Consider the following 27,676-nt stretch of genomic DNA (forward strand, 5'->3'; position numbering starts at 1 on the left):
GTATGATGTGGCTCTTTGCGATGACACAGTAAAAAATGTGGCTCTTAGTCTCTGACTGGTTGGCCACCCCTGCTGTATGTAATAAACAATGGGCATCAAAACTAAATTTAAAAAATGCAATTTGATAAGGCACAATTAAATGTATTAATGATGTCATAACGTGGGTCTTATTAGACAGACCATTTTTTCAAATGAATGTACACTGGGACCAACATCCAAAGTAAGCATCTCCTACTTAAAAATGAGGGACTTCTTAAGAAATTAAGACGTAAAGCATGCAGTATTTATTAAATTGATAACTCGAAATGGAAACAAATCCATGAAGGAGTCAGTAATTGTGAGTGCTGTTGATTCTTCTAATTGACCTGAATTTGAACCATTTATATATTATCTATGTAATAAATTCATCTTTGTATTTTTTTTTTAACTTCAGATGTACAATCTTCTTGGTTATGACAGAGATTATGTCTCATAAAATAGATATCAAACATGGCGTCAGGAACCAAGTATCTTCTGATAACCTTTTTTAGATGTTCATAGTACAGTTTTACTCATAGGTATATTGCATACAGTGCTGGCCAAAGGTATTGGCACCCTTGCAATTCTGTCAGATAATGGTCAATTTATTCCAGAAATTGATTGCAATTACAAACGCTTTTATATTAAAATGTTCATTTTGATTGTATTTACAAAACAAAAATCAGGGAGGAGAATGGCAAATGTGAAAAAGCAGGGAAAAGTAGCCGGGGGGTGGGGGGTGGGGGGGAATATACGTATATAGATATGTATGTATATGCTCTATATCAGGGGTCCCCAAACTTTTTCCTGTGAGGGCCACATAACCTTTCCCTTCTCTGATGGCGGGCCGGTGTCAGTTTGTAACAGAAAAAGTGTGACGATCGTAGGGGAGCTTAAAAAAGGTATTGTTTTCCAGAAAGCCACACATAACCAAATAACGGTTATTTAATAACCCTTTCCAGGTTCTTTACACAAAAAAAGTCAGGAAACAAATAATAACACTATTAATGAAATAAATAATAACTAAATAACCCTCTCTGAGTTCTTCACAGAAAAAACAGGAAATAAATAATAACTAAATAACTCTCTCTGGGTTCTTCATAGAAAAAAAACCATGGAACATTAACTTTCTGTTGTGCCATGCACAATCTTAATAGATAAAAGTTCAGCTCAGTTGTCAGAGCAGAACCTCTCTGACACATATGAGCAGTCTCTTAAAGTTCTTGTGTTCCTTCCTTATAATCCTTTTGTAGGTTCCAGCAGGCTTGTAGACACCGCTGTCTTTTTTGTTAAAGTTTGCTAGTGCGTCATAGTCTGGAGTAAAATTTGTTGTGGCAATTCTTAGGCGAGATCCGAGGTGTTGGTCCGTTTACCTCGATCTGTGACGGGTAGATGTTGACGTTCATGTGGCTGAACGTCACGTCGCGTACGTCGAGCCAAATTGGCCACTCTCTTTTAAACGCTCGGCACTGTGTTCACCTTGCTTTTCCTTGGGCGACATTTTAACGGAAGGATTCCAGGGGAAGGTTTGTGGGTGGCTTTAGCGCAAAACTGCATCTGAAAGCTCAGCGCGCAAATTACAAGAATGCTGTCGTCACAGCCCACGCTCTAAATTCGGGACTAATACAAATAGAGCGTGAGTGCGCCATGTCCGTACACGCACTTGTGAGTGTGCACCGAGCTTTCTGACACGGCTTCCGGTAGTAAATGCGCAGGCGAGCGCTTCCCCATCTACTGGGGAAACGCAGTCATTGCAGGCAAAATGACCAAAAAAAAAAGTTAAATAATACAATTTGTTCAGGGCTGGCGGGCCGGATTAAACGGTCCCGTGGGCCGTATCCGGCCCGCGGGCCGTAGTTTGGTGACCCCTGCTCTATATACACTGCTCAAAAAAATTAAAGGAACAGTTTTTTCATCAGGGTATGGCATGGATTCAATTTCACTTTCCTGATAAGATTTGATGTGTCTCCCAGGACAATCTCCAGAGCATGGAGGAGATGCCAGGAGACGGGCAGTTACTCTAGGAGAGCTGGACAGGGCCGTATACGGTCCTCATTCTATCAGCAGGACCGATATCTGCTGCTTTGTGCAAAGAGGAACAGGTTGAGCACTGCCCGAGGCCTACGGAATGACCTCCAGCAGGCTACTGGTGTGAATGTCTCTGCCCAAACAGTCAGAAACAGACTTCACGAGGGTGGCCTCAGGGCACGGCGTCCTGTAGTGTGCCCTGTGCTCATTGCTCAGCACCGTGGAGCTCGATTGGCATTTGCCATAGAACAGCAGAATTGGCAAGTCCGCCACTGGCGCCCTGTGCTTTTCACAGATGAGAGCAGGTTTACCCTGAGCACCTGTGATAGACGTGAAAGGATCTGGAGAAGCCAAGGAGAGCGCTATGCTGCCTGCAACATCATTCAGCATGACCGGTTCGGTGGTGGGTCAGTGATGGTCTGGGGAGGCATTTCCATGGAGGGATGAACAGACCTCTACAGGCTAGAGAACGGCAGTCTGACTGCCATTAGGTATCGAGATGAAATCCCTGCACCCATGGTCAGACCCTACGTTGGTGCAGTAGGTCCTGGATTCCTCCTGATCCACAACAATGCCTCATGTGGCAAGAGTATGCAGACAGTATCTGGAAGATGAAGGAATTAACACAATTGAATGGCCCTCACGACCACCTGATCTAAACCCGATAGAACACCTCTGGGACATAATGTTTTGGTCCATCAGATGCCGCCAGGTTGCTCCACAGACTTTACAGGAGATCACTGATGCCCTTTGACAGATCTGAGAGGACCTCTCACAAGACACCATTTGTCGTCTCATTAGGAGCATGCCGCGACGTTGTCAAGCATGCATACAAGTACATGGGGGGCCACACAAGATGTTGAAAAGAATTCTGACTTGCAGAAATTGAATTTAGGCAAAATGGACTAGCCTGCCACATAATTTTTTTCACTTTGATTTTTGCGGTGTCTTTATACTGAGCCTTCTGTAGGCTGAAAACTTTTATTTCCATGATCGCCTAAAAAATGCTCACAATCAGAGAAAAGCTTTCCGTTGTCCTCAGAGCGACCGCTTTCAAGAGTTCGACAGGAGGGTGTGCGCGTACGTGGACAGTGACACTGAGCACAGCGAGGCAGAGGATGTTTGTAATGTTCTGACATGACAGATCTTAGCTACTCTCAAGTTTAACCCAGTTTGCATTATTTGATTGCAATGTTTTTCCTTATTCAGATTTGTTTACAATTACAGTTAGACTTCACTTTGATGGTTAATGCAGTTATTGCAATTTTGTTGTTTTACAACAGTAGATAGGTTTATTTACATTTCAAAAACCAGTAGCCATTCATTTACAAATGTGATTGCACTTTAGTTTACATATTTAAATGTTCAGATATTAAGATGTGATAGACAGTTTTTGCATGATTTGACATGCTCTCTCGCTGGGTCTCTCGCTCTCTCTCTCGGTCTCTCTCTCTCTCTCTGAGCCCTCTGTAGGATGAAAACTTTTATTTCCATCAAAAGATGTGGCATCCTTTTGTTCCTGAGACATAAAACTGTCCATATCAGTATAGATATCCCCCCCCAAAAGTTCACCATTGAAATCTGATTTGTTTTCAAAGTATTTCTTTAATTTTTTTGAGCAGTGAATATCTCTCTCTCTCCCTCTCCCTCTCCCTCTCTCCCTCTCCCTCTCCCTCTCCCTCTCCCTCTCCCTCTCCCTCTCCCTCTCCCTCTCTTTCTCTTTCTCTTTCTCTTTCTCTTTCTCTTTCTCTCTCTCTCTCTCTCTCTCTCTCTCTCTCTCTCTCTCTCTTTCTCTTTCTCTTTCTCTTTCTCTTTCTCTTTCTCTTTCTCTTTCTCTCTCTCTCTCTCTCTCTCTCTCTCTCTCTCTTCTCTTCCCTCGTCCGTTCGCCGCTTCAGCCTTCCACCGTTCTCCTCTCCCTCCACAATAAACTCTGCTTTACTTTGCATTTGGCTGTACTGTCCAATCTCTCACAGTACAAGCTGACCACACTATGCAGTCAGCAAGTGATCAGATGGCATTGTGTCGACTGGAGCGGACCGAGCCAGCGGTCAGTAGCCTGTCGGCGGGCATTCGAACCCTGATCGAAGTGGGCCAGCAGCAGCACCAGCTGCAGCAACAGCTGCAGCAACAACAGCAACAGCTCGAATTGCAGCAGCAGGAGATGGCTCAGGTACTCTGCACCTTCCGTACCATGTCCAGAAGCCATCCGCCGAGCCACATCCCACCAGCTGTTGTCGCCCCCTACCCACATCCAGCTCGTGTTCCAACGCAGAGACCCAGAGAGCCGTGGATGTTCCGGAGCCTCGCCTTGGTAACAGAAAAGTTCAATGGAGATCCCAAGCATGTTAGGGCGTTTGTGACAAACTGCCTCATCATGTTCAGTCTCCAACCCGTCACGTTTGCGACCGAGCCAGCCAAAGTTGAGCTTGTCCTTTGCTACCTCACGGGCGAAGCACGGATGTGGGGAATGGCTGAGTATGAGCAAAGGGCGCCTGCTTGTGACTCATTCAAAGCCTTTGCGAGCAAACTCCTACGGCTATTCGACCTGGGGTCGGCCACAGAAGACGCCGCCGAGGGGCCAGCTACATTACGGGAGGATAGCCGATCGGTGGCAGAGTATGCTCTCAAGTTCCAGACATTGGCTGGAACACACCAGCCCTGGTGAGCACCTTCCTTCACGGGCTCGCCGAGTACATGAAGGACGCGTTGGTGTCCTACGAGCGTCCTCGAACTCTGGAAGGGGCAATGGACTTGGCGGCCCATGTGGACCGGCGGATCCGGACCCGGCGACACGAGCGGGAGCGAGGAGCGCCGCGAAGCCCGCGCAGCCACACTTGTCTGCCCGTTCAGCTTCCATCGGCCGCCCCGCCCGCTGAGCCGAGGGAATTGGGGCGAGCCGGCCTTCCCACGGAGGAACACCGCCAAAGGCTCACGCAAGGGTCGGCCATCGGGCAGTCGGATGTTTGTTAAAAGGCCAGAGCTCGCGTGGCGTTGGGGAGATCCGTGCGAGCTCGACTAACAGCTGCTATCCCAGTTCCTGTTCGAGTTCCAGCTCCTTCACGCTACAAGCACACATCCAGTTTGCGGCGGGGGACCGCAACGTGGCGGCCTTGGTGGATTCCAGAGCGGAGGGTAACATCATGGACATTAGTTTGGCCCGTCAGTGGGAAATCAAGTTCCTGCCCCTGAGCCCATCAATCCCCGCTAATGGCATTGACAGTCGGCTGATTGGCAAGGTGACTTCCATCACGGACCCAGTTAGGTTACTTCTCTCGAGCAATCACCATGAGACGATTAAGTTTTTTCTCCTGTCTCTCCCAAAGCAGCGGCTCATCTTGGGGCTTCCCTGGCTGCGGCTGCGTTCAGCAGTTGAAAGTCAAAGTCAAAAGTCAAAGTCAGCTTTATTGTCAATCTCTCCACATGTCACAACACACAAAGAGACCGAAATTACGTTTTTCTCTATCCCACGGTGACGAGACACATAACACGATAGACATACATGTACGCGACACAATATAAAAACAAGAAGGCAAAAATTCAAACAATCAATAGTAAGAGTGATGAATAAATAATAAATAAACAGATAACACAATAAATAACGGCGCCAGCAAGCATAGCGCAAAAGTAAAAAACATCATAAACAAAAAGGCACAAACAATAAATAAGAGTAATAACAAATAATAAATAATAAGAGCCAGTGTGCATTCAGACAGTTCAGACAGTAAAAGTACAGGACGCTACGCAGAATGGGGGAGCGAGTTCAGGATCCTAACAGCCTGGAGTATGAAGCTGTTTGAGAGTCTGGAGGTGCGGGAGCGCAGGCTTCTGTACCTCTTCCCAGAGGGCAGAAGCTCGAACAAAGAGTGAGCGGGGTGACTCGCATCACTCACAATCGTGGTCGCCTTGCGGGTGAGATGGGAGGTGTAAATGTCCTTCAAGGAGGGGAGCGAAGCACCAGCAATCTTACCAGCAGTGTTCACTATGCGCTGCAGGGCCTTCAAGTTGTAGTCAGTGCAGCCGCCACCCCAAACAGCAATACAGCTGGAGAGGACGCTCTCAATGGTGCCGCGGTAAAATGCAGTCATGACGGCCGGAGGAGCGCTCGCTCGCCTGAGTTTCCGCAGGAAGTACAGGCGGCGCTGGGCTTTCTTTGCCAGTGATGCGGTGTTGGTGGACCAGGAGAGATCCTCACTGATGTGCACCCCCAGGAACTTGGCGCTGCTCACTCGCTCCACCACAGCACCGTCGATGGTCAGCGGCAGGTGTTGGGTGTGACCCTTCCGGAAGTCCACAACAATCTCCTTGGTCTTGTCGACGTTCAGCAGGAGGTTGTTGTCCCTGCACCACGTGGTCAGAAGGTCAACCTCCAGCCTGTATTGAGTCTCGTCTCCCTTGGTGATGAGACCCACCAGAGTCGTGTCGTCAGCAAACTTCACGATACGGTTGTCGCTGTAGGTTGCAGTGCAGTCATGCGTCAGGAGGGTGAAGAGCAGCGGACTGAGCACGCAGCCTTGGGGGGCCCCCGTGCTCAGCGTGATGCTGGCGGAGATTTTGTCGCCAACACGTACTACCTGTGGCCCCTGACAGAGGAAGTCCAGTAGCCAGTTGCAGAGGTAGGTACTGAGGCCCAGCGCGTCAAGTTTGCTGATGAGGCGTTGTGGCACAATGGTGTTGAAGGCAGAACTGAAGTCCACAAACAGCAATCTCACATACGAGTCCCTCCTCTCCAGGTGGGTGAGGGCCGAGTGGAGGGCAGAGCAGATGGCATCCTCAGAAGACCGCTTGGCTCGGTACGCAAACTGGAAGGGGTCAGTGGTGGGGGGGAGAACTGATCGGATGTGCTCCATGACAAGCCGCTCAAAGCACTTCATGATGATGGGCGTAAGTGCCACGGGGCGGTAGTCATTGAAGCAGGACGGAGCGGGTTTCTTCGGCACAGGTACGATGGTGGCAGCTTTGAAACACGACGGGACGATGGCCTGCTGCAGGGAAGTGTTAAAGATGTCCGTGAAGACATCCGTCAGCTCACCAGCGCAGTCCTTCAGCGCCCGACCCGGGATGTTGTCAGGGCCCGCCGCCTTACGGATGTTGATGGCGGCAAGCGCCCTCCTCACGCTGTCGGCGGAGAGGCACAGGGGCAGCTCGTGTGAAGGGGGAGTGGCCTTCAGCGGGCAAGTGCTGTTCTGAGCGTCGAAGCGAGCAAAGAAGCGGTTGAGGTCATTGAGCAGACGGACGTCGCCTTCACAGCTCTGCGGCGCGGGCTTGTAATCCGAGCGATGCCATCGCTTATGCCTAAGAGCAGCTGCCGACCCGCTCAAAAGGCCCATTCTCGGCCCTAACCCAGACATTTCCAACATCCCGGCACAGTACCATGAACTCAAGGACGTTTTCAGCAAAACCAAGGCGACTTCTCTTCCCCCACACCAGTCATGCAATTGCACAATCGACCTGCTACCTGGCACCTCACCTCCCAAGGGTCGCGTGTACTCCCTGTCTGCCCCTGAGCGGAAGGCCATGGAGGAGTACATCCAAGACTCTCTGGCTACCGGTATCATTCGGCCACCATCATCACCCGCAGGAGCAGGATTTTTCTTCATGGGGAAGAAGGATGGGACGCTCCGCCCATGCATTGATTACCGGGGAATCAACGAGATCACCGTGAAGAACCGCTATCCCCTTCCTCTGCTCTGCTCCGCCTTCGAAAGCCTGGAAGGCACCACCATATTCACAAAGCTGGACCTTCGCAACGCTTATCACCTGGTACGCATCCGGGAGGGAGACGATTGGAAGACGGCCTTCAACACTCCTAGCGGGCGCTATGAATACTTGGTGATTCCGTTTGGGCTCACCAATGCCCCAGCAGTCTTCCAAGCCCTGATCAACGATGTTCTGCGAGACATGTTAAATAAGTTTGTGTTTGTTTACCTTCTTTATCTTCTCCTTCTCCCTCTCTGAACACATAAAATATGTCCGGGCGGAGCTGCGCCGTCTCCTTGTGAATTCCCTGTACGTTAAGGCGGAGAAGTGCGAATTCCACACATCTTCTGTAAAGTTTCTCGGCTACGTGGTGCGAGAGGGATCCGTTGAGATGGACCCCGAAAAGGTGAGGGCAGTCATGTCTTGGCCAGTTCCGGAAACACGCAAGCGGCTACAACAATTCTTGGGATTTGCAAAATTCTACCGCCGCTTCATACGCAACTACAACACCATGGCGGCACCCATCACCGCTCTTACCAGCCTTGCCTCCCCGTACAATTGGACAGAACGCGCCTTTGCGGAATTAAAGAGGAGGTTTACGTCCGCTCCCATCCTCCGAGTGCCCGATCCCGAAAGGCAGTTCGTGCTTGAGGTACCCGCCTCCAACGTTGGAGTCGGGCAGTATTGTCCCAGCGTAGCCACAAGGATGATTGTCTCCACCCATGCGCTTTCTTTTCTCGCCGCCTGTCGTCCGCAGAATGAAATTATGACATCGGCAATCGGGAACTCCTGGCGGTTAGGGCTGCGGAGTGGAGGCACTGGTTGGAAGGCGCCGCCACGCCATTCATCGTCTTGACGGACCACCGGAACCTGGAATACTTGAGATCGGCCAAGAGACTGAACGCCAGGCATGCTCGGTATGCCCTTTTTTTTGACCGGTTTGAATTTTCGCTCTCTTACAAACAGGCCTCCCGCAACGCGGAGGCGAACGCCATGTCGCGCAGGTTCCCTGGAAGGGAGGAGGTGGAGGGTCCGATTCCCACTATCCTTCCGAGCTCTGTTCGGGTGGCGGCCCTGTCGTGGGAGATTGAGCGTCAGGTGGAGGCCACGGCGCGCGATCAACCTGGTCCCAGCAACTGCCCAGAGGGTCGCCTGTTTGTCCCCGAGAACCGGCGGTCATCCGTCCTTCAAGGGGCACACGACTCCCGCCTCGCCTGCCATCCCGGGACTGCCCGCAAAAGTTTCATGATGGCTCAGCCGTTCTGGTGTCCCACCTGGAGGGAGTACACGCGTCCGGGCCTGCCCTACCTGTAACCGCTGTAAGTCATCTAATCAGCCCCTGGCCGGGTTGCTCCAGCCTCTGCCCGTTCCTTGGCGACCCTGGTCTCATCTGTCGGTCGACTTTGTCACGGGGCTTCCGTCCTCGGAGGGGAACGCTGTGGTCCTCACAGTCGTGGACCATCCATCCATCCATCCATCCATCCATCCATCCATCCATCCATCCATCCATCCATCCATCCATCCATCCTCTTCCGCGTATCCGGGGTCGGGTCGCGGGGGCAGCAGCTTCAGAAGGGACTCCCAGACTTCCCTCTCCCCAGCCATGTCATCTAGCTCATCCCGGGGGATCCCAAGGCGTTCCCAGGCCAGCTGAGAGACATAGTCTCTCCAGCGCGTCCTGGGTCGTCCCCGGGGTCTCCTACCGGTGGGACATGCCCGGAACACCTCCCCAGGGAGGCGTCCAGGAGGCATCCTGATGAGATGCCCGAGCCACCTCATCTGGCTCCTCTCAACGTGGAGGAGTAGCGACTCTACTCCGAGTCTCTCCCGGATGACCGAACTTCTCACCCTATCTCTAAGGGAGAGCCCGGACATCCTGCGGAGAAAACTCATTTCGGCCGCTTGTATCCGGGATCTCGTTCTTTCGGTCACGACCCATAGCTCGTGACCATAGGTGAGGGTAGGAGCGTAAATCGACCGGTAAATTGAGAGCTTTGCCTTTTGGCTCAGCTCTCTCTTTACCACGACGGACCGGTACAGAGTCCGCATTACTGCCGACGCTGCGCCGATCCGCCTGTCGATCTCGCGCTCCATCCTCCCCTCACTCGTGAACAAGACCCCAAGATACTTAAACTCCTCCACTTGGGGCAGGATCTCATCCCCGATCTGGAGAGGGCATTCCACCCTTTTCCAATCGAGGACCATGGACTCGGATTTGGAGGTGCTGACCCTCATCCCAACCGCTTCACACACGGCTGCGAACCGCTCCAGTGAGAGCTGGAGATCACGGCCTGAAGAAGCCAACAGCACCACGTCGTCTGCAAAAAGCAGAGACGCAATGCTGAGGTCCCCAAACCGGACACCCTCAACGCCTCGGCTGCGCCTAGAAATTCTGACCATAAAAATTATAAACAGAATCGGTGACGAAGGGCAGCCTTGGCGGAGTCCAACCCTCACTGGGAACGAATCCGACTTACTGCCGGAAATGCGGACCAAACTCTGGCATCGGTGATACAGGGACCGAACCGCCCTTATCAGTTGGCTCGGTATCCCGTACTCCCGAAGCACCCCCCACAGGACCTCCCGAGGGACACGGTCGAACGCCTTCTCCAAGTCCACAAAACACATGTGGACTGGTTGGGCGAACTCCCATGCACCCTCGAGGATCCTGCTGAGGGTGAAGAGCTGGTCCACTGTTCCACGGCCAGGACGAAAGCCACACTGTTCCTCCTGAATCCGAGGTTCGACCTCCCGACGGACCCTCCTCTCCAGCACCCCTGAATAGACCTTACCAGGGAGGCTGAGCAGTGTAATTCCCCTGTAATTGGAACACACCCTCCGGTCCCCCTTCTTAAAGAGGGGAACCACCACCCCAGTCTGCCAATCCAGAGGCACTGTCCCCGATGTCCACGCGATGCTGTAGAGACGTGTCAGCCATGACAGCCCCACAACATCCAGAGCTCTTAAGAAATCCGGGCGGATCTCATCCACCCCCGGGGCCTTGCCACCGAGGAGTTTTTTAACTACCTCAGTGACTTCAACCCCAGAGATTGGAGAGTCCGCCTCTGAGTCCCCAGGCCCTGCCTCCACAATGGAAGGCGTGTCGGTGGAATTGAGGAGGTCCGAAGTATTCTCCCCACCGACACACGACGTCCCGAGTCGAGGTCAGCAGCACGCCATCTCCACTGTAAACAGTGTTGACGTTGCACTGCTTCCCCCTCCTGAGACACCGGATGGTGGACCAGAATTTCCTCGAAGCCGTCCGGAAATCATTCTCCATGGCCTCGCCAAACTCCTCCCACGCCCGGGTTTTTGCCTCAGCAACCGCCGAAGCCGCGTTCCGCTTAGCCACCCTGTACCTGTCAGCTGCCTCGGGAGTCCCGCAGGCCAAAACGGCCCGGTAGGACTCCTTCTTCAGCTTGACGGCATCCCTTACCGCCGGTGTCCACCAGCGGGTTCGGGGATTGCCGCCACGACAGGCACCAATGACCTTACGGCCACAGCTCCGGTCGGCCGCCTCAACAATGGAGGCGCGGAACAAGGTCCACTCGGACTCAATGTCCCCCGCCTCCCCCGGGACGTGGGAAAAGTTCTGCCAGAGGTGGGAGTTGAAGCTCTTCCTGACAGGGGATTCCCCCAGACGTTCCCAGCAGACCCTCATAGAACGTTTGGGTCTGCCAGGTCGGACCGGCATCTTCCCCCACCATCGGAGCCAACCCACCACCAGGTGGTGATCAGTTGACAGCTCCGCCCCTCTCTTCGCCCGAGTGTCCAAAACATGCGGCCGCAAATCCGATGACACGACTACAAAGTCGATCATCGAACTGCGGCCTAGGGTGTCCTGGTGCCAAGTGCACACATGGACACCCTTATGTTTGAACATGGTGTTCATTATAGAAAATCCGTGTCGAGCACAGAAGTCCAATAATAGAACACCGCTCGGGTTCAGATCGGGGGGGCCGTTCCTCCCAATCACGCCCTTCCAGGTCTCACTGTCATTGCCCACGTGAGCATTGAAGTCACCCAGTAGAACGATGGAGTCCTCAGAAGGAGCGCTGTCCAGCACCTCCTCCAGGGACTCCAAAAAGGGTGGGTACTCTGAACTGCCGTTTGGTGCATAGACACAAACAACAGTCAGGACCCGTCCCCCCACCCGAAGGCGGAGGGAGGCTACCCTCTCGTTCACCGGGGTGAACTCCAATGTGCAGGCTCCCAGCCGGGGGGCAATAAGTATACCCACACCTGCTCGACGCCTCTCACCGTGGGCAACTCCAGAGTGGAAGAGAGTCCAGCCCCTCTCGAGAGGGCTTGTACCGGAACCCAAACTGTGCGTGGAGGCAAGTTGGACTATATCTAGTCGGAACTTTTCTGCCTCGCACACCAGCTCGGGTTCCTTTCCAGCCAGAGAGGTGACATTCCATGTCCCAAGAGCCAGCTTCTGCAGCCGGGGATCAGACCGCCAAGGTCCCTGCCTTTGGCCGCCGCCCAGCTTGCAATGCACCCGACCCCTTTGGCCCCTCCCACAGGTGGTTAGCCCATGGGAAGGGGAACCCACGTTTCCTTTTCGGGCTGAGCCCGGCCGGGCCCCATGGGCGAAGGCCCGGCCACCAGACGCTCGCCTTCGAGGCCCGCCTCCAGGCCTGGCTCCAGAGGGGGGCCCCGGTGACCCGCGTCCGGGCGAGGGAAAACGTGATTCAATAATTGTTTTCATCAGAAGGGGTAATGTGAGCCGTGCTTTGTCTGGCCCCTCACCTAGGACCTGTTTGCCATGGGTGACCCTACCAGGGGCATGAGGCCCCAGACAACATGGCTCCTAGGATCATAGGGGCACGCAAACCCCTCCACCACGATAAGGTTACGACTCACGGAGGGGCAGTCGTGGACCGGTTCAGCAAAATGGCACGTTTTATTCCCCTGCCCAAACTCCTGTTGGCAAAGCAAACAGCGTCTATTCTGCTGCAGGAGGTTGTTCGGCACCACGGCATCCCTTAGGACAATGGTCCCCAAACTACGGCCCGCGGGCCGTATACGGTCCCCCTCCGCATTAGACCCGGCCCCCTGAACAATACCAGAGACGGAAAAAAATGCTAAACAATACCAGACCCCGATCGCTGGACATCAACATGCCTGCTGAGATCTACGAACCGGACAGTGCGTAACTGCTGTGCATCTGGAGCGGCTAGCGTGCTATTGGGCGGACCGGGCCATTGTACGAGCGTGAACGTCGCGAGGAGGTGGAATGTGCGTCTACATCCGTGACGAATGGTGCCGGGACTCTGTGGTGGGATGCAAGCACTGCTCGCCTCTGGCGAAGTTTGTGATCTCCAGGCTGTTGGGGTCCTGAACTCTCTCCGCCGTTGTTTACTTGTATGTTACTCGTGTACTCTGTCTTGTCACCGTGGGATGGAGGAAACGTAATTTCGATTTCTTTGTGTGTCTTTGCATGAAGGAATTGACAATAAAGCTGACTCTGACTCTGACAATACCAGAGACGGGGAAAAAAATGCTAAACAATACCAGAGACGGAGAAAAAAATGCTATTACGACCTCACTTTGCCCCAGCACGTTTTTACCCTTATGGCCACCCATAACCCAGTCATAGAACGTGAAAGAACAGAATAATGGCAAAAAGGTTGGGTGAGAGAAAAATTGATTCTGAATGCAGGGTATTTAACCCGCAGTGGACACACTTTTTTTTTTTGTTCAATTCAAAGACTGCTTGTCTCGTCTGTCAAGAGATGGTGGCGGTATTCAAGGAATACCACCTGCGCCGACATTAAAGTTCTGAAAGGGGGATCCTGAAAGGGGGATCCTGAAAGGGGGATCCTTCCATCTGTGGTCTCTATTCAAGGTTTCTCATTTTTCCCCTGGTAGGGTTTTTTTGAGTTTTTCCTTGCCCTTTTGGGAGTTTAAGATCAGGGGATGCTTTGAGAATATTTGTCAATTGTTTGTCTATGTGAATCCCTTTGAGACTGCTTTTGATTTAGGGCTATACAAATAATGTTGACTCGACACCGCGGAGCTTCTTATTTTTATTCGTGGAGTTACCGCAAACTTTGAGATGTGCGAGGAGCTGGCATCCCTACAAAGCTTGAAAGGCACTACGACTGGGGAGGATATTTTCGACAAAGTATGTAAAACCATGCAACAGTTGGATCTGGACTGGGCAAAGGTTGCCAGCGTCACGACTGACGGGGCCCAAGTATGGTGGGCGCGTCTCGGGGTTTAATAGGACGCATGAGCCGGGAGATGGAAGAATGGGGTCTCAAGCGAAGTTGAACTTTTACCTAGGATTGTGCACGGCACAGCATAACTTTATTTCTGTTAAGAACCCACTGAGGGTTATTTGATTCTTTATCGAGTTCATAAATAGTGTTATTGGCCTATATATTTTCCGCGTTATTTTATTCTGTGAAGAACCCAAAGAGGGCTATTTGATCTCAGAAAGGGTTATTAATATTTGGATATGTGTGGTGCGCTGGAGTGTCAGCATGTTTTCTGGAAAACACTAAATGATTACATTTAGGGACACCTGTGATTGTCACACTTTTTCTGTTAGAAACTGACCCCGGCCCCCCATCAGAGAAGGGAAAAGTTATGCGGCCCTCATTGGAAAATGTTTGGGGACCCCTGCCTTAGGACATTGTGTTGGACCATGCCCGCAATTCTCTTCCGCCTTCTGTGCGGAGTTCTGACGGCTCCTCGGCGCCACGGCCAGCCTCTCCTCAGGGTTCCATCCGCAGCAAGCCGAACGTCTGAACCAGGAGCTGGGCAAGGCTCTCCGGTGCATGGCTGCTGTAGATCAGCGCGGGTAGGCCAAACAGCTTCCCTGGGTGGAGTATGCCCACAATGCCCTTCCCAGCTCGGCCAGAGCTTCCCTATAAGCAAGGTAATCAACCCATCTGCTGTTCGTCTGCGCCTTCCTAGTTCCGTGAAGGTCCATGCCACGTTCCACGTCTCTCGGGTGAGACCCGTGTTTGAGAGCCCCTTGGCTGCGGCATCTGCTCCTCCGCCGCCCCGGTTCGTCGAGGGAGAGCCGGCTCACTCCGTCCGCTCCTTGCTCCGGTCGTGGCATCGTGGCCGCGGGCTCCAGTACTTCGTCGATTGGGAGGGGTATGATGATTCGCACTGCTCCTGGGCGCCGAGCCGCTGGATCCTTGACCCCTCACTCTTCGCAAATTTCCACCGCCTCCATCCGGACCAGCCTCGGCTGCTGATTCAGATGCATCAACGGAGTATTGATTCGCCCCCACTCGCCCGTTCGGTGTTGGAGTGGGCTGTTCCTGGGGACGTCGGGAGCCGTCCCTTGTAGGGGGGGTTGTCACGCACCGGTGTCATCCAGCCACGCCCCCTAATCACCAGGATCGCTGTCACCTGTTGCGGGCTCATTGGTAGCGCTATATTATATATCATATTAGTCCAGCCGCCAGCTCCTACCCCTGGCTTGCCATCCGGCTATCCACACCCGACGAGCGCAGCCTCGTCCGTTCACCGCTTCAGCCCTCCACCGTTCCCCTTGCCCTCTACAATAAAGTCTGCTTCACTTTGCATTGGGCTGTATTGTCCGATCTCTCACGCCAACAAATTTTGCAGTGTATTGTAGGGCCCAGTGTGAAAAAGCTGGGTCTCCCTAAGAAGTCATAGGTCTTCCAGCAGAATAATGACCCAAAACTCCCTTGGAAAAGCAATAGAAAATGGTTTGAGTGAAAGCGCTAGAGACTTCTAAAGTGGCCAACAATTAATCCAGACCTGAATCCCATAGAACACCGGTGGAGGGATCTCAAAATGGCATTTTGGCAAAGGCACCCTTTAAATCAAAGGGAGCTGGAGCAGTTTCCCAAAGATGGTCTAAAATCCCAGCAGCGCATTGTAAGAAACTCATTGATGGTAACTGGAAGCGGTTGTTTGCAGTTATTTTGTCTAAAAGTTGTGCTACCAAGTCATATTAGGCTGAGGGTCCCAATACTTTCCCATTTTTGGAGGTTTGTGTAAAATAACAGTTGATTTGACTTTTTCCATTCTCTTTTGTTTTTTAATTGCGAGCAAAATAAATGAAGATAATAATACCAATTAATTTGTAATTGCAATCATTTTCTGGAAGAAATTGGCCATTATCTGACAGAACTGCAGGTGTGCCAATACGTTTGGCACTGTATGTCCCTATGAAATATATGTTTTGTGATGTAATTAGATTATTCAAAGACCCATAGGATGAATTATCAAATGTTCAGTCCTGTATACAAGGCCTGTAGACACACATCACTGGTGTGGGGTTGAAACTTTCTGTGTTACACTTTGATAAATTTAATATTTTCTCTCAAGTCTTTTCTACTGGTCAATCCGCATGCATTTTTTTTTTCCAAAATTACTGACCAATATGAAATGTTCAAAATGGGTTGTTGAACAAAAGGGAGTTGTCTTGAAAAGTGAGGTATAAGGATTCTGCCTGAGGCTGGGAATATGCAGAAAGTGGTTCGGATGGATGGATGGATGGGTTTTTAGTGTTTGTCATGTTTTCATGTTTCTGAAAATGTTTTTTTTAAATAATTAATCTGTTTTGTTGAACGTTTTAAACTGTATTGTTGTGTGTTGCATTTCAGTAGATTCGGCGCAGCGAGTACACATTTACCTGTGTTGTGTCAGTAATGCATTTTAAATGAAATGAGCTTGAAAATAAAAAGAAGCATTCATTTAAACCAGGGGTCTCAAACTCCAGTCCTCGGGGGCCACATTCCTACATGTTTTCCAAGTTTCCCTCGTTAAACACACCTGATTCAAATGATCAGTTCATCCTCACGTTCTGCAGGAGCCTGATAATTGAATCAGCTTGAAACTTTAATTCATGTGGATACCTGTCTTGAATACAGATGTGGTTTGATTGGTCTTCCTTCCTAAAATAAGAAAAAAAAAGTCGTGCTGTGATTTCATGCAAACGATTGTGCATACCATTATTCAAGCAAGTCTTACCGTATTTTCCGGCCTATAAGGCGCACCGGACTATAAGGCGCACCTTCAATGAATGGCCCATTTTAAAACTTTATCCTTATATAAGGCGCACCGGACTATAAGGCGCACCATTAATGCATCAAGTCAGATTTTTAATCCAAATCAAATCATTCTCCATTTTATCTTTTTTATTTCAACTTCAGACGGAACAAATTACTTTATAATCATAAAATAATGATCCATAGTCTTTTTGATTCATGATTCATAGTCTTCAGCGGGCCACTTATGATTGATTTCATGACACAATGCTTTGGGCCAGTTTAAAGTTAGGAGTTTGGTCCATATATAAGGCGCACCGGACTATAAGGCGCACTGTTGGTTTTTGAGAAAATTTTAGGTTTTTAGGTGGGCCTTATAGGGCGGAAAATACGGTAATTTTAGCTGTAATAGGGCTTTAAAAATTTAGATAGGTCTTTTTCATTTGAGATTACTCTTCTAATGCAATACTAGCTTCTAAAGATTATTTTTCTTAAATTTAGAAAAGTGTTTTTTTTACTTTCTTGAAAATATGTTTTTGCAGAGTACCAACCTAAATCTGTCCAAACTCAAAATAGTACCATCTTCAGAAAAAAAAAAAAGTACCATCTTCAGTAGCCATCCCTAACCGCCGCCCAATTTGAAACTCTGTAGCCATCAAACCTTTCAGTACTGAGCTGGTGGAGTGAGGCGAGTTGCTAATGCTAGTGCTCTGCCGCTGGTCATGTTTGTTCAAAGTTAATGTATGCGCGTTGAAAATTAGCTATAGTTTGCTCAATTCTCAAACGATTTTCCTGAGGCTGCCTTTTTTAACGTCAAAAGCTGCGCTATCAATACGGCGTATACATCCTAAATTTTTTGTCTTTTGTTTTTGTGACGTGACGCCTGCAGTAACAATGCACAGGACCGTCATATGATCTACCAACACTCAGTTGCTGCAATACATTTAATTAATGAATTTATATGGACGTTAATCCTTGTTGTGTGGGTTTCTTTTAATAGTAAATGAATGTGTCATATTTAAATGCTAGTATTCGTCACATTTTTTCCCCCAAACAAATCGTGACATTCGGCTGTGTGTGAAATAATGACATCCAGGTCAATTTCATGCATTAAATTACGGTGCCCTGGGTAAAAACAATGAAGTATATTGGAAGTTTAATTGTACCTCTGGAGATCCCACATTGAGGTCTGGATGGGAAAAGGGAGCAATATTGTGAAATTCAATACATATCTGGTGTTCTCATTTTTGTGTCAACTCTTTTATTTGCCAAAATATATCATATATATTTATATATATATAAAATCCCCCGGTTTTTGCTTAATGCACGGCGCCCTGTAGGGAACATGCCATTGAATGGGCCGTCCCTTTCACCCACCACTTGGTATTAGGTGATATGCCAGATCAGTTCCCTATGAAAGGATTTTTTTTTAATCAAGAGGTGACCTAAATAAGAAACTCTCTGAAAAGAAAAACACTGCCTAATAGGCAGTCTGCGCCACCGCCCGATGCTTCATTCGACATGAGATGTCGCCAGTATCCATCCGTCCATCCATCCATCCATCCATCCATCCATCCATCCATCCATCCATCCATCCATCCATCCATCCATCCATCCATCCATCCATCCATCCATCCATCCGTGACTCCCTCCCAACCCTCCCTCCGTCAAAATGTAAATAAAAACAAAATACAACGATTTGGAAATCCTTCTCAACCCATATTCAATTGAATACACTAAAAAGACAACATATTTAATGTTCAAACTGATAAACTTAATTGTTTTTGTGGGTACCATGATTGGGTAGAAAAGGAGTCTCCCCAAACATGCTCAGTCACTCACAAGCAAAGATGGGGAAAGGTTCATCACATTGTCCACAACTGCGTGAGAAAATAGTTGAACAGTTTAAGAACAACATTTCTCAAAGCAAAATTGCAAGGAATTTAAGGATTTCAACATCTATGGTCCATAATATCATCAAAATGTTCAGAGAATCTGGTGAAATCTCTGCACGTAAGCACCGCGGCCGGAAACCAAGACTGAATGACCGTGACCTTCGATCCCTCAGACGGCACTGCCTTAAAAACCGACATGACTGTGTAAAGGATATCACCAAACTGGCTCAGGAAAACTTCAGAAAACCACTGTCAGTAAATACAGTTCGTCACTACATCAGTCAGTGTGGGTTAAAACTCTACCATGCAAAACAAAAGCCGTTTATGAACAACATCCAGAAACGCCGCCGGGTTCTCTCGGCCCAAGCTCATGTAAAATGGACTGATGCACAATGGAAAAGAGTTTTGTGGTCTGATGAGTGCACTTTTCAAATTGTTTTCGGAAACACTGGGCGTCATGTCCTCTGGACCAAAGAGGAAGTCAAGTCAAGTCAAGTTTATTTGTATAGCCCTAAATCACAAGCAGTCTCAAAGGGCTTCACATAGACAGAAATTGACAATTATTCTCAAAGCATCCCCTGATCTTAAGCTCCCAAAAGGGCAAGGAAAAACTTAAAAACCCCTACCGGGGGAAAATGAGAAACCTTGAGAAGGGACCACAGATGGAAGGATCCCCCTTTCAGGATCACCAGGTTGAAATGGATGCAGAGAGGGCACAAATGATACAACATGAAAATCAATTAAATAAAAAGTGGATGTCCATGTCATAGCAGAGGGCTGCCGAAGGAGCCCTCAATTGTCCTGGCAGTGTCTTCGAGGAGGTTGAGCTGCAGTTCCCCCATCCTGAATTGACCCACGAGAATCCAGATAGCCGCTGTCAGCATGGGTGCCACCGAACCACCTCCCCGGCCGGGGAGGGGGGAGGGAGGGGGTGGAGAGGGAGAGAAAACAAACTCCAGCCGAATCGGCCACTACAGGTTAGTTAAAGGCCATGTCATAGAAATGTGTCTTTAAACGTGTCTTAAATGTTTCTACTGAGGTAGCAGTCCTAATATCCATTGGTAGGGCATTCCAAAGCTCTGGAGCCCGAATAGAAAATGCTCTAGAGCCTGCAGACATTTTCTTGGCCCTCGGTGTCGCTAAAAGGGTAGCATTTTGCGAACGAAGGTTACGAGACGGAACATAAGGAACAACTAGGTCGACGAGATATGAAGGCGCTAAGCAATGCAGCGATTTATAGGTTAATAGAAGAACCTTGAAGTCACATCTTAAATGGACCGGGAGCCAATGTAAGTTGGCTAGTATTGGGGTAATGTGATCAAATTTTCTTGACCGAGAGAGCAGCCTTGCAGCAGCATTTTGTACTAACTGTAGACTTTTGATGCGGGACTTAGGAAGACCCGAAAATAGTACATTACAGTAGTCCAGGCGCGACATGACGAACGCATGTATAATAGTTTCCGCATCACCGGTCGAGAGGATCGGACGAATCTTTGCAATATTACGAAGGTGAAAAAACGCAATTCTGGTTATATTCTTAATGTGCTTTTGAAAGGAGAGAGTTTGGTCAAATATTACCCCGAGATTAGTTACAGTATCGCTTTGAGTGATAGTACGGTTATCTATAGTTATAGCCGTTTCCTTGAATAAGTGTTGATAACGAGTTGGACCAATTATCAACATCTCAGTTTTATCTGGGTTAAGACGAAGGAAGTTGAGAGACATCCATTGCTTGATCTCCGCAAGGCATGCCTCAAGATTACAACAATCCCGCGGATCTGTCATCGATAACGGCATATATAATTGGGTGTCATCCGCATAGCATTGAAAACTAATATTATATTTACGTATTATGTCCCCAAGCGGAATCATATAAATATTAAAAAGAATTGGTCCGAGAACCGATCCCTGTGGGACACCACATGTAACATTATAGAGCTCCGAGGACGCATTACCATGGACCACTCGGTGCGTCCTGTTTGATAGATAGGAATGGAACCAGCCTAGTGCTGACCCTGAAATACCAACACAACTCTTAAGACGCCCTAATAAAATATCGAAGTCTACAGTGTCGAAGGCAGCACTAAGATCGAGTAGTAACAGTACAGACAAAGTGTTTGAATCCATAGCTATGAGGAGATCGTTAGTCACTTTAGCAAGTGCTGTCTCAGTGGAATGATTAGCTCTAAAACCAGACTGAAAAGTGTCATATCGATTATTGGCGACCATGTAATCAATAAGCTGCTGCGCTACTACTTTTTCAAGAAGTTTTGCTATGAATGGGAGGTTTGAAACTGGCCTATAATTACTGAGACAGTCCGGGTCAAGATTTGGTCGCTTAAGTAACGGTTTAATGATAGCGGTTTTAAAGGCTGTTGGCACTATCCCAGAGGAGACAGACAGATTGATTATATTTAAGACGGACGGTCCTAAAATTTGAAATAATTCTTTAAGTAGTTTGGCTGGAAGAGGGTCGAGTAAACATGTTGTTTGTTTAGCCGCACTAATCAATTGTGTAAGCCTTTCAAGAGACACGCTTTTAAAAGTTGAGAGGGTTGTTGCATGATCATCAGCGTTGGTAAACGGCGGGCTCGACCGAGCGATTGGAATGGTATTCTTGATCTCATCCCTAATGGATTCAATCTTTTGAGCAAAAAATTTCATGAACTCGTCAGCTGAGTGGAAGGAACTATCGGGGGTTGGCTGGCGCAGAGTCAGCTTTGCCACTGTATCAAATAGGTGTTTTGGATTGTTTTTATTGAGATTAATAACTTGCGAAAAATACCGAGTTTTTGCTAAGATAAGCGCATCTTTATATTTCAGGAGGCTATCCTGCCATGCCTGATGGAAAACCTCAAGTTTGGTTAGACGCCATTTGCGCTCATGCTTTCTACAAAATTGCTTAAGTGTACGCGTTTCATCTGTGAACCACGGAGTAGGCACTCTACGGAGAGTTTTCAGACGTAACGGCGCCACAGAGTCAATGGCATTTAACAATGTCGCATTGAATTCATTTGTAAGATTATCAATAGAGCCGGCGTATGTGAGAAATATAGCGGTTGCTGGCGACAGTATCTCAGATAGCGCAGTTGCAGTCATGGAGTTGAAATGACGGCTCCTATAATGCTGATTGCTCTCTTGTCTTTGACAAGGAACTAGAATTTCAAACTTTATTAAGTAATGATCAGACAAAACAGTAGTGTATGGCAGTACTGCTATATTTGAGGTTGCAAGTCCTCGGGATAATACCAGATCTATGGTATTTCCATTCTTATGCAATGCTGCCTGTACAGCTATCGTAAAACCAAAGGTATCAGTTAAAGTCTGAAACGCCAAAGTAAGTGGCTCTGACGGTAAATTCATGTGGATGTTGAAATCGCCCATGATAATTATATTATCCGCATTGGTTACTAGATCAGCCACAAATTCTGAAAATTCATCCAGGAAGCCAGAGTAAGCCCCGGGTGGACGGTAAATAACAGCAAGATAAAATGACGGTAAAGCGGTGGATCGGACAATGAGAACCTCAAATGTTTTAAATACGTTGATCGAACGAGGCCTAAAACTAAGCTCGGAATTCGAGATGAGGGCGACACCCCCACCCTTTTTTCGAGGACGCGCCACATGCGAGCTCACAAAATTTGGAGGCGAGGCCTCATTAAGCGGCATCAGTTCATTAGGTTTTAACCAGGTCTCGCAGAGACCAAAAGCGTTTAGATTATGTTCTGTGATGAGATCATTAACGAGAATGGCTTTCGTATGAAGCAATCTAATATTCATAAAACCAAGTTTAAGTGTAATTGGTCAATCCGGGTGCGTATCTATCGAAGGATATTTATACGAAATGCGAGTAAGATTATGTTCTCTAGGCCTGACATCACCTCTCAAATGTTTGTTAGCGCGGTGGGATGATACGACCGTGGGAATCTGATAGTACCGTTTTTTTCCGTGTATAGTGCGCCCCCATGTATAGTACGCACCCCTAAAAATGGCATGCTGATGCTGGAAAAAAGCTTGTACCCATGTATAATACGCACCCAATTTTTATGATTTTTTTTTAAAATTTTTTAATTTTTTTTTTTTTTTTTTTTAAGTCCCAATGATCGTCACACACGCAGGGAGGCAATGGGTCCCATTTTTATAGTCTTTGGTATGGTCTTAACTAGGCTGGATGTAATTTTTTTGTTGGCGTTGATTTCTCCGACTGCCCGTAAATGCACCACCGCGCTCCGTGCGCATGGAGCGTGTTTGAAGTGAACAGCAGAGAAGAAAGGAACAAGGCAAAGTGTTGTGAAATAAAATATTACCTGTAATACGGATTTAGGTAGAGAACTGAACTCTCGCTCTTTATATAGCTGACGTGTCTTGCGCATCCGTTCTGCGCATCTGTAATGGCGGCCTCCGTATGATATCCGGTTTGCGTGTGTGCGAGAGCGAGAGAGAGCGAGAGAGAGAGCGCGCGAGAGAACGCTCAACCGTAGCGCGCCGCCGACCGCCCAACTGCACCGGGCTGGTCGATTATTGTGACAGAGCCGTCGCTGAAATTTAGAAGATATTTTTAAAGTCCTGATGTACTTTCTAAAATTTAAGTGGACCTCAGTGCGCACTGCGCAGGGAGCTTAATTTGGTGCAGCGCGCCGGGCGCTCACTGTCGCATTGCTTAAAGAGCGCCTTTGTGTTTTAGGATGAACAGCAGAGACCAAAGGAACAAGGCAAAGTGTTGTGAAATAAAATATTACCTGTAATACGCATTTTGCTATTTGCTGATTGAAACTGCTAATTAAACTGTGAATTGAAACTAATAGGGAGAAAATAACTCTCGCTCTTTATATAGCTGACGTGTCTTGCGCATCCGTTCTGTGCATTTTATTTCACAACACTTTGCCTTTCTTCTCTGCTGTTCACTTCAAACACGCTCCATGCGACCGCAATGCTCTCGTAATAGACGCTTGCTCGATCACCTGCTCGTTTGCTGTCCCGTAAGCGCGGTGGTGCGTTTACGGGCAGTCGGAGAAATCAACGCCAACAAAAAAAATGACATCCAGCCTAGTTAAGACCATACCAAAGACTATTAAAATGGGACCCATTGCCTCCCTACGTGTGTGACGATCATTGGGACTTAAAAAAAAAAAAAAAAAAAAAAAAATTAAAAAAAAAAATTTAAATTTTTTTTTTTGTACCCATGTATAATACGCACCCCAGATTTTAGGACAATAAATTAGTAAAATATTGCGCACTATACACGGAAAAAAACGGTAAATATTTGTTACACGTGTAGAATTATCTGAAACCGGCACCGTTTCCTCAGCAAAACCGGTCGGGGTGGAGTGATTGGATTTGTCTACTACCCCAGTAGAAAGTGCGTTAATGTGTACTGTAGCACTATTCAAACTATCACGCTCTAGTCTACACAAGGAGCTATGTGCATGCTGGGAGTCTAGCCTAGCGCTAGTTAACTTTATCTTAACAGACTCCAAACCCATCCTGACAGGTGGTCTAATCACCTGTGACCCGGCCTGCTCTAAAGTGACCTGTCATGTGTGGCTCAAACAGTAATCTATATTCCTAGAAAGAGTGAAGGCGCCTTCACGGTTAGGGTGAAGGCCGTCCTTCCTCAGCAGGTCGGGGCGGCCCCAGAAGGAAGGCCAGTTATCTATAAAATACAGTCCCTGCTTCTTACAGAACCCAGCCATCCATCGATGAAGGGAGACTAATCTACTAAACCTCTCATCAGTGCCTCTCCCAGGCAGGGGGCCAGAGACAAATACTCGATGCCTACTCATCTTTCTAGCGAGATCACAAGTCCTCGCTATGGTTCTCTTTGTGATCTCCGACTGCCTCATCCTAACATCATTGGAGCCGACGTGTATCACTATGTCCGAGTAGCTAGTGTCGATGGAACTACGCTGTTGACTAGACCTATTGCGAGTCAGCTCCCTAAGATTAGCTTCTATGTCGGGTGCTCTGCCCCCAGAAATACACATTACCGTGGCTGGATTTTTAAGCGTAATATTTCGGGTAATGGAGACACCTATGACCAAAGTGCGAGGGCCAGTAGACCGAGATGACTTTGGACGGCTATGCGTCTTACCTGGCTCATCGCGATTAGCAAGCCGCTTGGGGCTAATGCTAACTGGGCTAGCGGGCTGACTACAGCCCGCGTCTGTATCCGCCACATCTACAGTTATCGCGCAATTCTGCTCTAACTGGCGGACACGTCCCTCTAGCAGGGACAACCTCTCTAAGAGAAGGGTGCAGTTGGTGCACGAAGCCACACAAACCTCTCGATCCGCAGCCATACTTTGTGTCCGATGATCGACGGCAGACAAACGGCCACGAAGCCTCCGCTCTCCCAGGCACTCCAACTGTGAAAAAAAAGATCGACAGTGTAATAAAAGATTCAAACTTACTTTAGAGTCAGGGAGATGAGTTCCACGCTGGAGAAAACAAAATCGTCCAAGCCTGAAAAGTATTGGGAGTCTGGGCTGAGAAGGAAGAGGGCGTCCGGCAGAGAACCCGCAGGAAGTGGACCATCCGGACTGTTATCAATGCAAAGTTCAAAAGCCAGCATCTGTGTTGGTATGGGGGTGCATTAGTTCCCATGGCATGGTGTGACTTACATTTCTCTGAAGGAAACATAAATGCTGAAAAGTACATACAGATTTTGGAGCAACATATGCTGCCATCCAAGCGACATCTTTTTCAGGGACGCTGTTGCTTATTTCAGCAAGATAACACCAAGCCACATTCTGCACGTGTTAGAACAGCGTGGCTTCGAAGTAAAAGAGTCCAGGTTCTCCCCTGGCCCGCTTGCAGTCCAGACCTGTCTCCCATTGAAAATGTGTGGCGGATTATGAAGCGTAAAATACGACAGGGAAGACCCCGGACTGTTGAACAACTGAAGCGGTTCATCGAGCAAGAATGGGAAATAATTCCACATGAGAAGCTGAGAGTCTCCTCTCTTCCAAAACGTTTATTGAGTGTTATTAAAAGGAAAGGTGATGTAACGAAGTGGTAAACATGCACTTTCCCAATTTCTACTGCACGTGTTGCAGCCATGAAATTCTAAGTTAATTATTATTTGAAAAATAAAATAAAGTCGATGAGTTTGAGCATTAAATATACTGGCCAGCACGTCCGCCTCACAGTAAGGAGGGTGCGGGTTCGATTCCACCCCCGGCCCTCCCTGTGTGGAGTTTGCATGTTCTCCCCGTGTCCGCATGGGTTTTCTCCGGGCACTCCGGTTTCCTCCCACACCCCCAAAATAATGCTTGGTAGGCCGATTGAGTGCTCCAAATTGCCCTTAGGTGTGAGTGCGTGTGCGGATGGTTGTTCGTCTCTGTGTGCCCTGCGATTGGCTGGCAACCGGTTCAGGGTGTCCCCCGCCTACTGCCCGATGACAGCTGGGATAGGGTCCAGCAAGCCCGCGACCCCCGTGGGGATACAGCGGTACAGAAAATGGATGGATGGATGGATGGATTGATGTATTGTATTCAATTGAATATAGGTTTAGAAGGATTTTCAAATCATTGTAAATTTTTTCATTTACATTTTACACAATTTCCCAACACTTCAACCGAATCCGGTTTGTACACCAAGGATCAGTCCTCTTAGTCCTTTCTTAGGCTCAATGGCCTAGTGGTAGAGTGTCCTGAGACTGGAAGGTTGTGGGTTCAAACCCCGGCCAGGTCATACCAAAGACTATCAAAATGGGACCCATTGCCTCCCTGCTTGGCACTCAGCATTAAGGGTTGGAATTGGGGGGCTTAGATCACCAAATGATTCCCGAGCGCGGCACCGCTGCTGCTCACTGCTCCCCTCTCCCCCAGGGGATGGATCAAAATCACACGGGGATGGGTTAAATGCAGAGGACACATTTCACCACACCCAGATGTGTGTGTGACGATCATTGAGACTTTAACTTTAACTTTTTGCAGTGGTGATGGAGAGGTTTGAGATCAGACAGGAGTCTCCATTGACTATGATGTTTGCAGATGACATTGTGATCTGTACTGAGAGTAAAGATCAGGGTTGAGAACAGCTATGCTGACTTTTTTTTCTTTTCTTCATTTGGCGGTTTACTAAGGCTAATTAAAATATTTCCTTTGATAGGCAAGTGATCTGGCATCTGTGAAAAACAAGTCTGTACAGTTTGACACTCCTTTTCCAGCTTTAGATAAGGTGATTGATTGGCAATTAATCCAGAAAGAAAACCACAAAGAAAACATACGACTGAGCCCTATAAGTACAATCATTGCAGAGAGCATACTGCTAATGAATGTTCATTGTTGTTTGTCTCTCCACTCCCGTCCTTTCATTCCACCTTGTCTCATCCTCTTTAAAAAAATAATTCCATTTTGTACTGTTTTCTGTATTTATTCTCCCCACCCCCCACCCCCTTGTTTCTTGAATGAATGGTTATTCTTCTGATCTCACTCCCATTCAAAAAGGACGGTGTGTACTGTTCCTTTGATCGACGCTATCCATGGGGAGATGTTCACCATTGAGCCCCAGGGTGGAGGAGATGAAGACGGCTTTGCTAGAGGAGCCTGGGATTGGAGCATGCTGTGGAAGAGAGTTCCTCTGAACGACAGGGAAAAGAAAATGAGAAAAACACGGACAGAGCCATATAGGTACTGATTTATATTTCCTTAATACTTGAGCGCTTGCTTGTATGAAAAAATAGAGCATAGAAGTAGAACACTAAGGAAAGTAGCAAAACACCAAACTATTTTGGAATCTGGCAGTACCTTTTATCAGATACAAATTGGTAGTTAAATCATTAACAATTCAAATGGATAAAGTAAATTAAAGGTTTGGTAAAAAAAAAATGTTTTTTTTTTGCTTCGGTCAGCTCCGGCGTGCTCCTTTAAGTTTGCCTCGCATCGTACGAGCAGTGTACACGCATGACTACAGCCGTTACGCAGCGGCACGGCGACTAACGGTGGCCAGCAAATGTATTTTGTTGTCTCGATGACTTACGTTTGGTGTGTTGCTGAGAGTAATTCATTTATGGTTTAGTATAGCGGAACTGTTACGTGCAGTTAGTTATG

At 48.3% G+C, this 27,676-nt stretch overlaps 1 protein-coding gene across 1 annotated transcript in view; it reads left to right on the forward strand.

Annotated features, from left to right (window-relative positions):
- Positions 1–27,263, forward strand: part of LOC133151160 (N-acetylgalactosaminyltransferase 7-like) — a 51,088-nt gene extending 23,825 nt beyond the window's left edge. Inside the window, exon 6 of the mRNA XM_061273946.1 lies at positions 27,074–27,263. Coding sequence (XP_061129930.1) covers positions 27,074–27,263 — 190 coding nt within the window. The remainder of the gene's footprint in view (positions 1–27,073) is intronic.
- Positions 27,264–27,676: the final 413 nt, after the last annotated feature.

Source organism: Syngnathus typhle, linkage group LG3, assembly GCF_033458585.1.
Source record: "Syngnathus typhle isolate RoL2023-S1 ecotype Sweden linkage group LG3, RoL_Styp_1.0, whole genome shotgun sequence".
In the NCBI taxonomy this organism is placed as follows: domain Eukaryota; kingdom Metazoa; phylum Chordata; class Actinopteri; order Syngnathiformes; family Syngnathidae; genus Syngnathus; species Syngnathus typhle.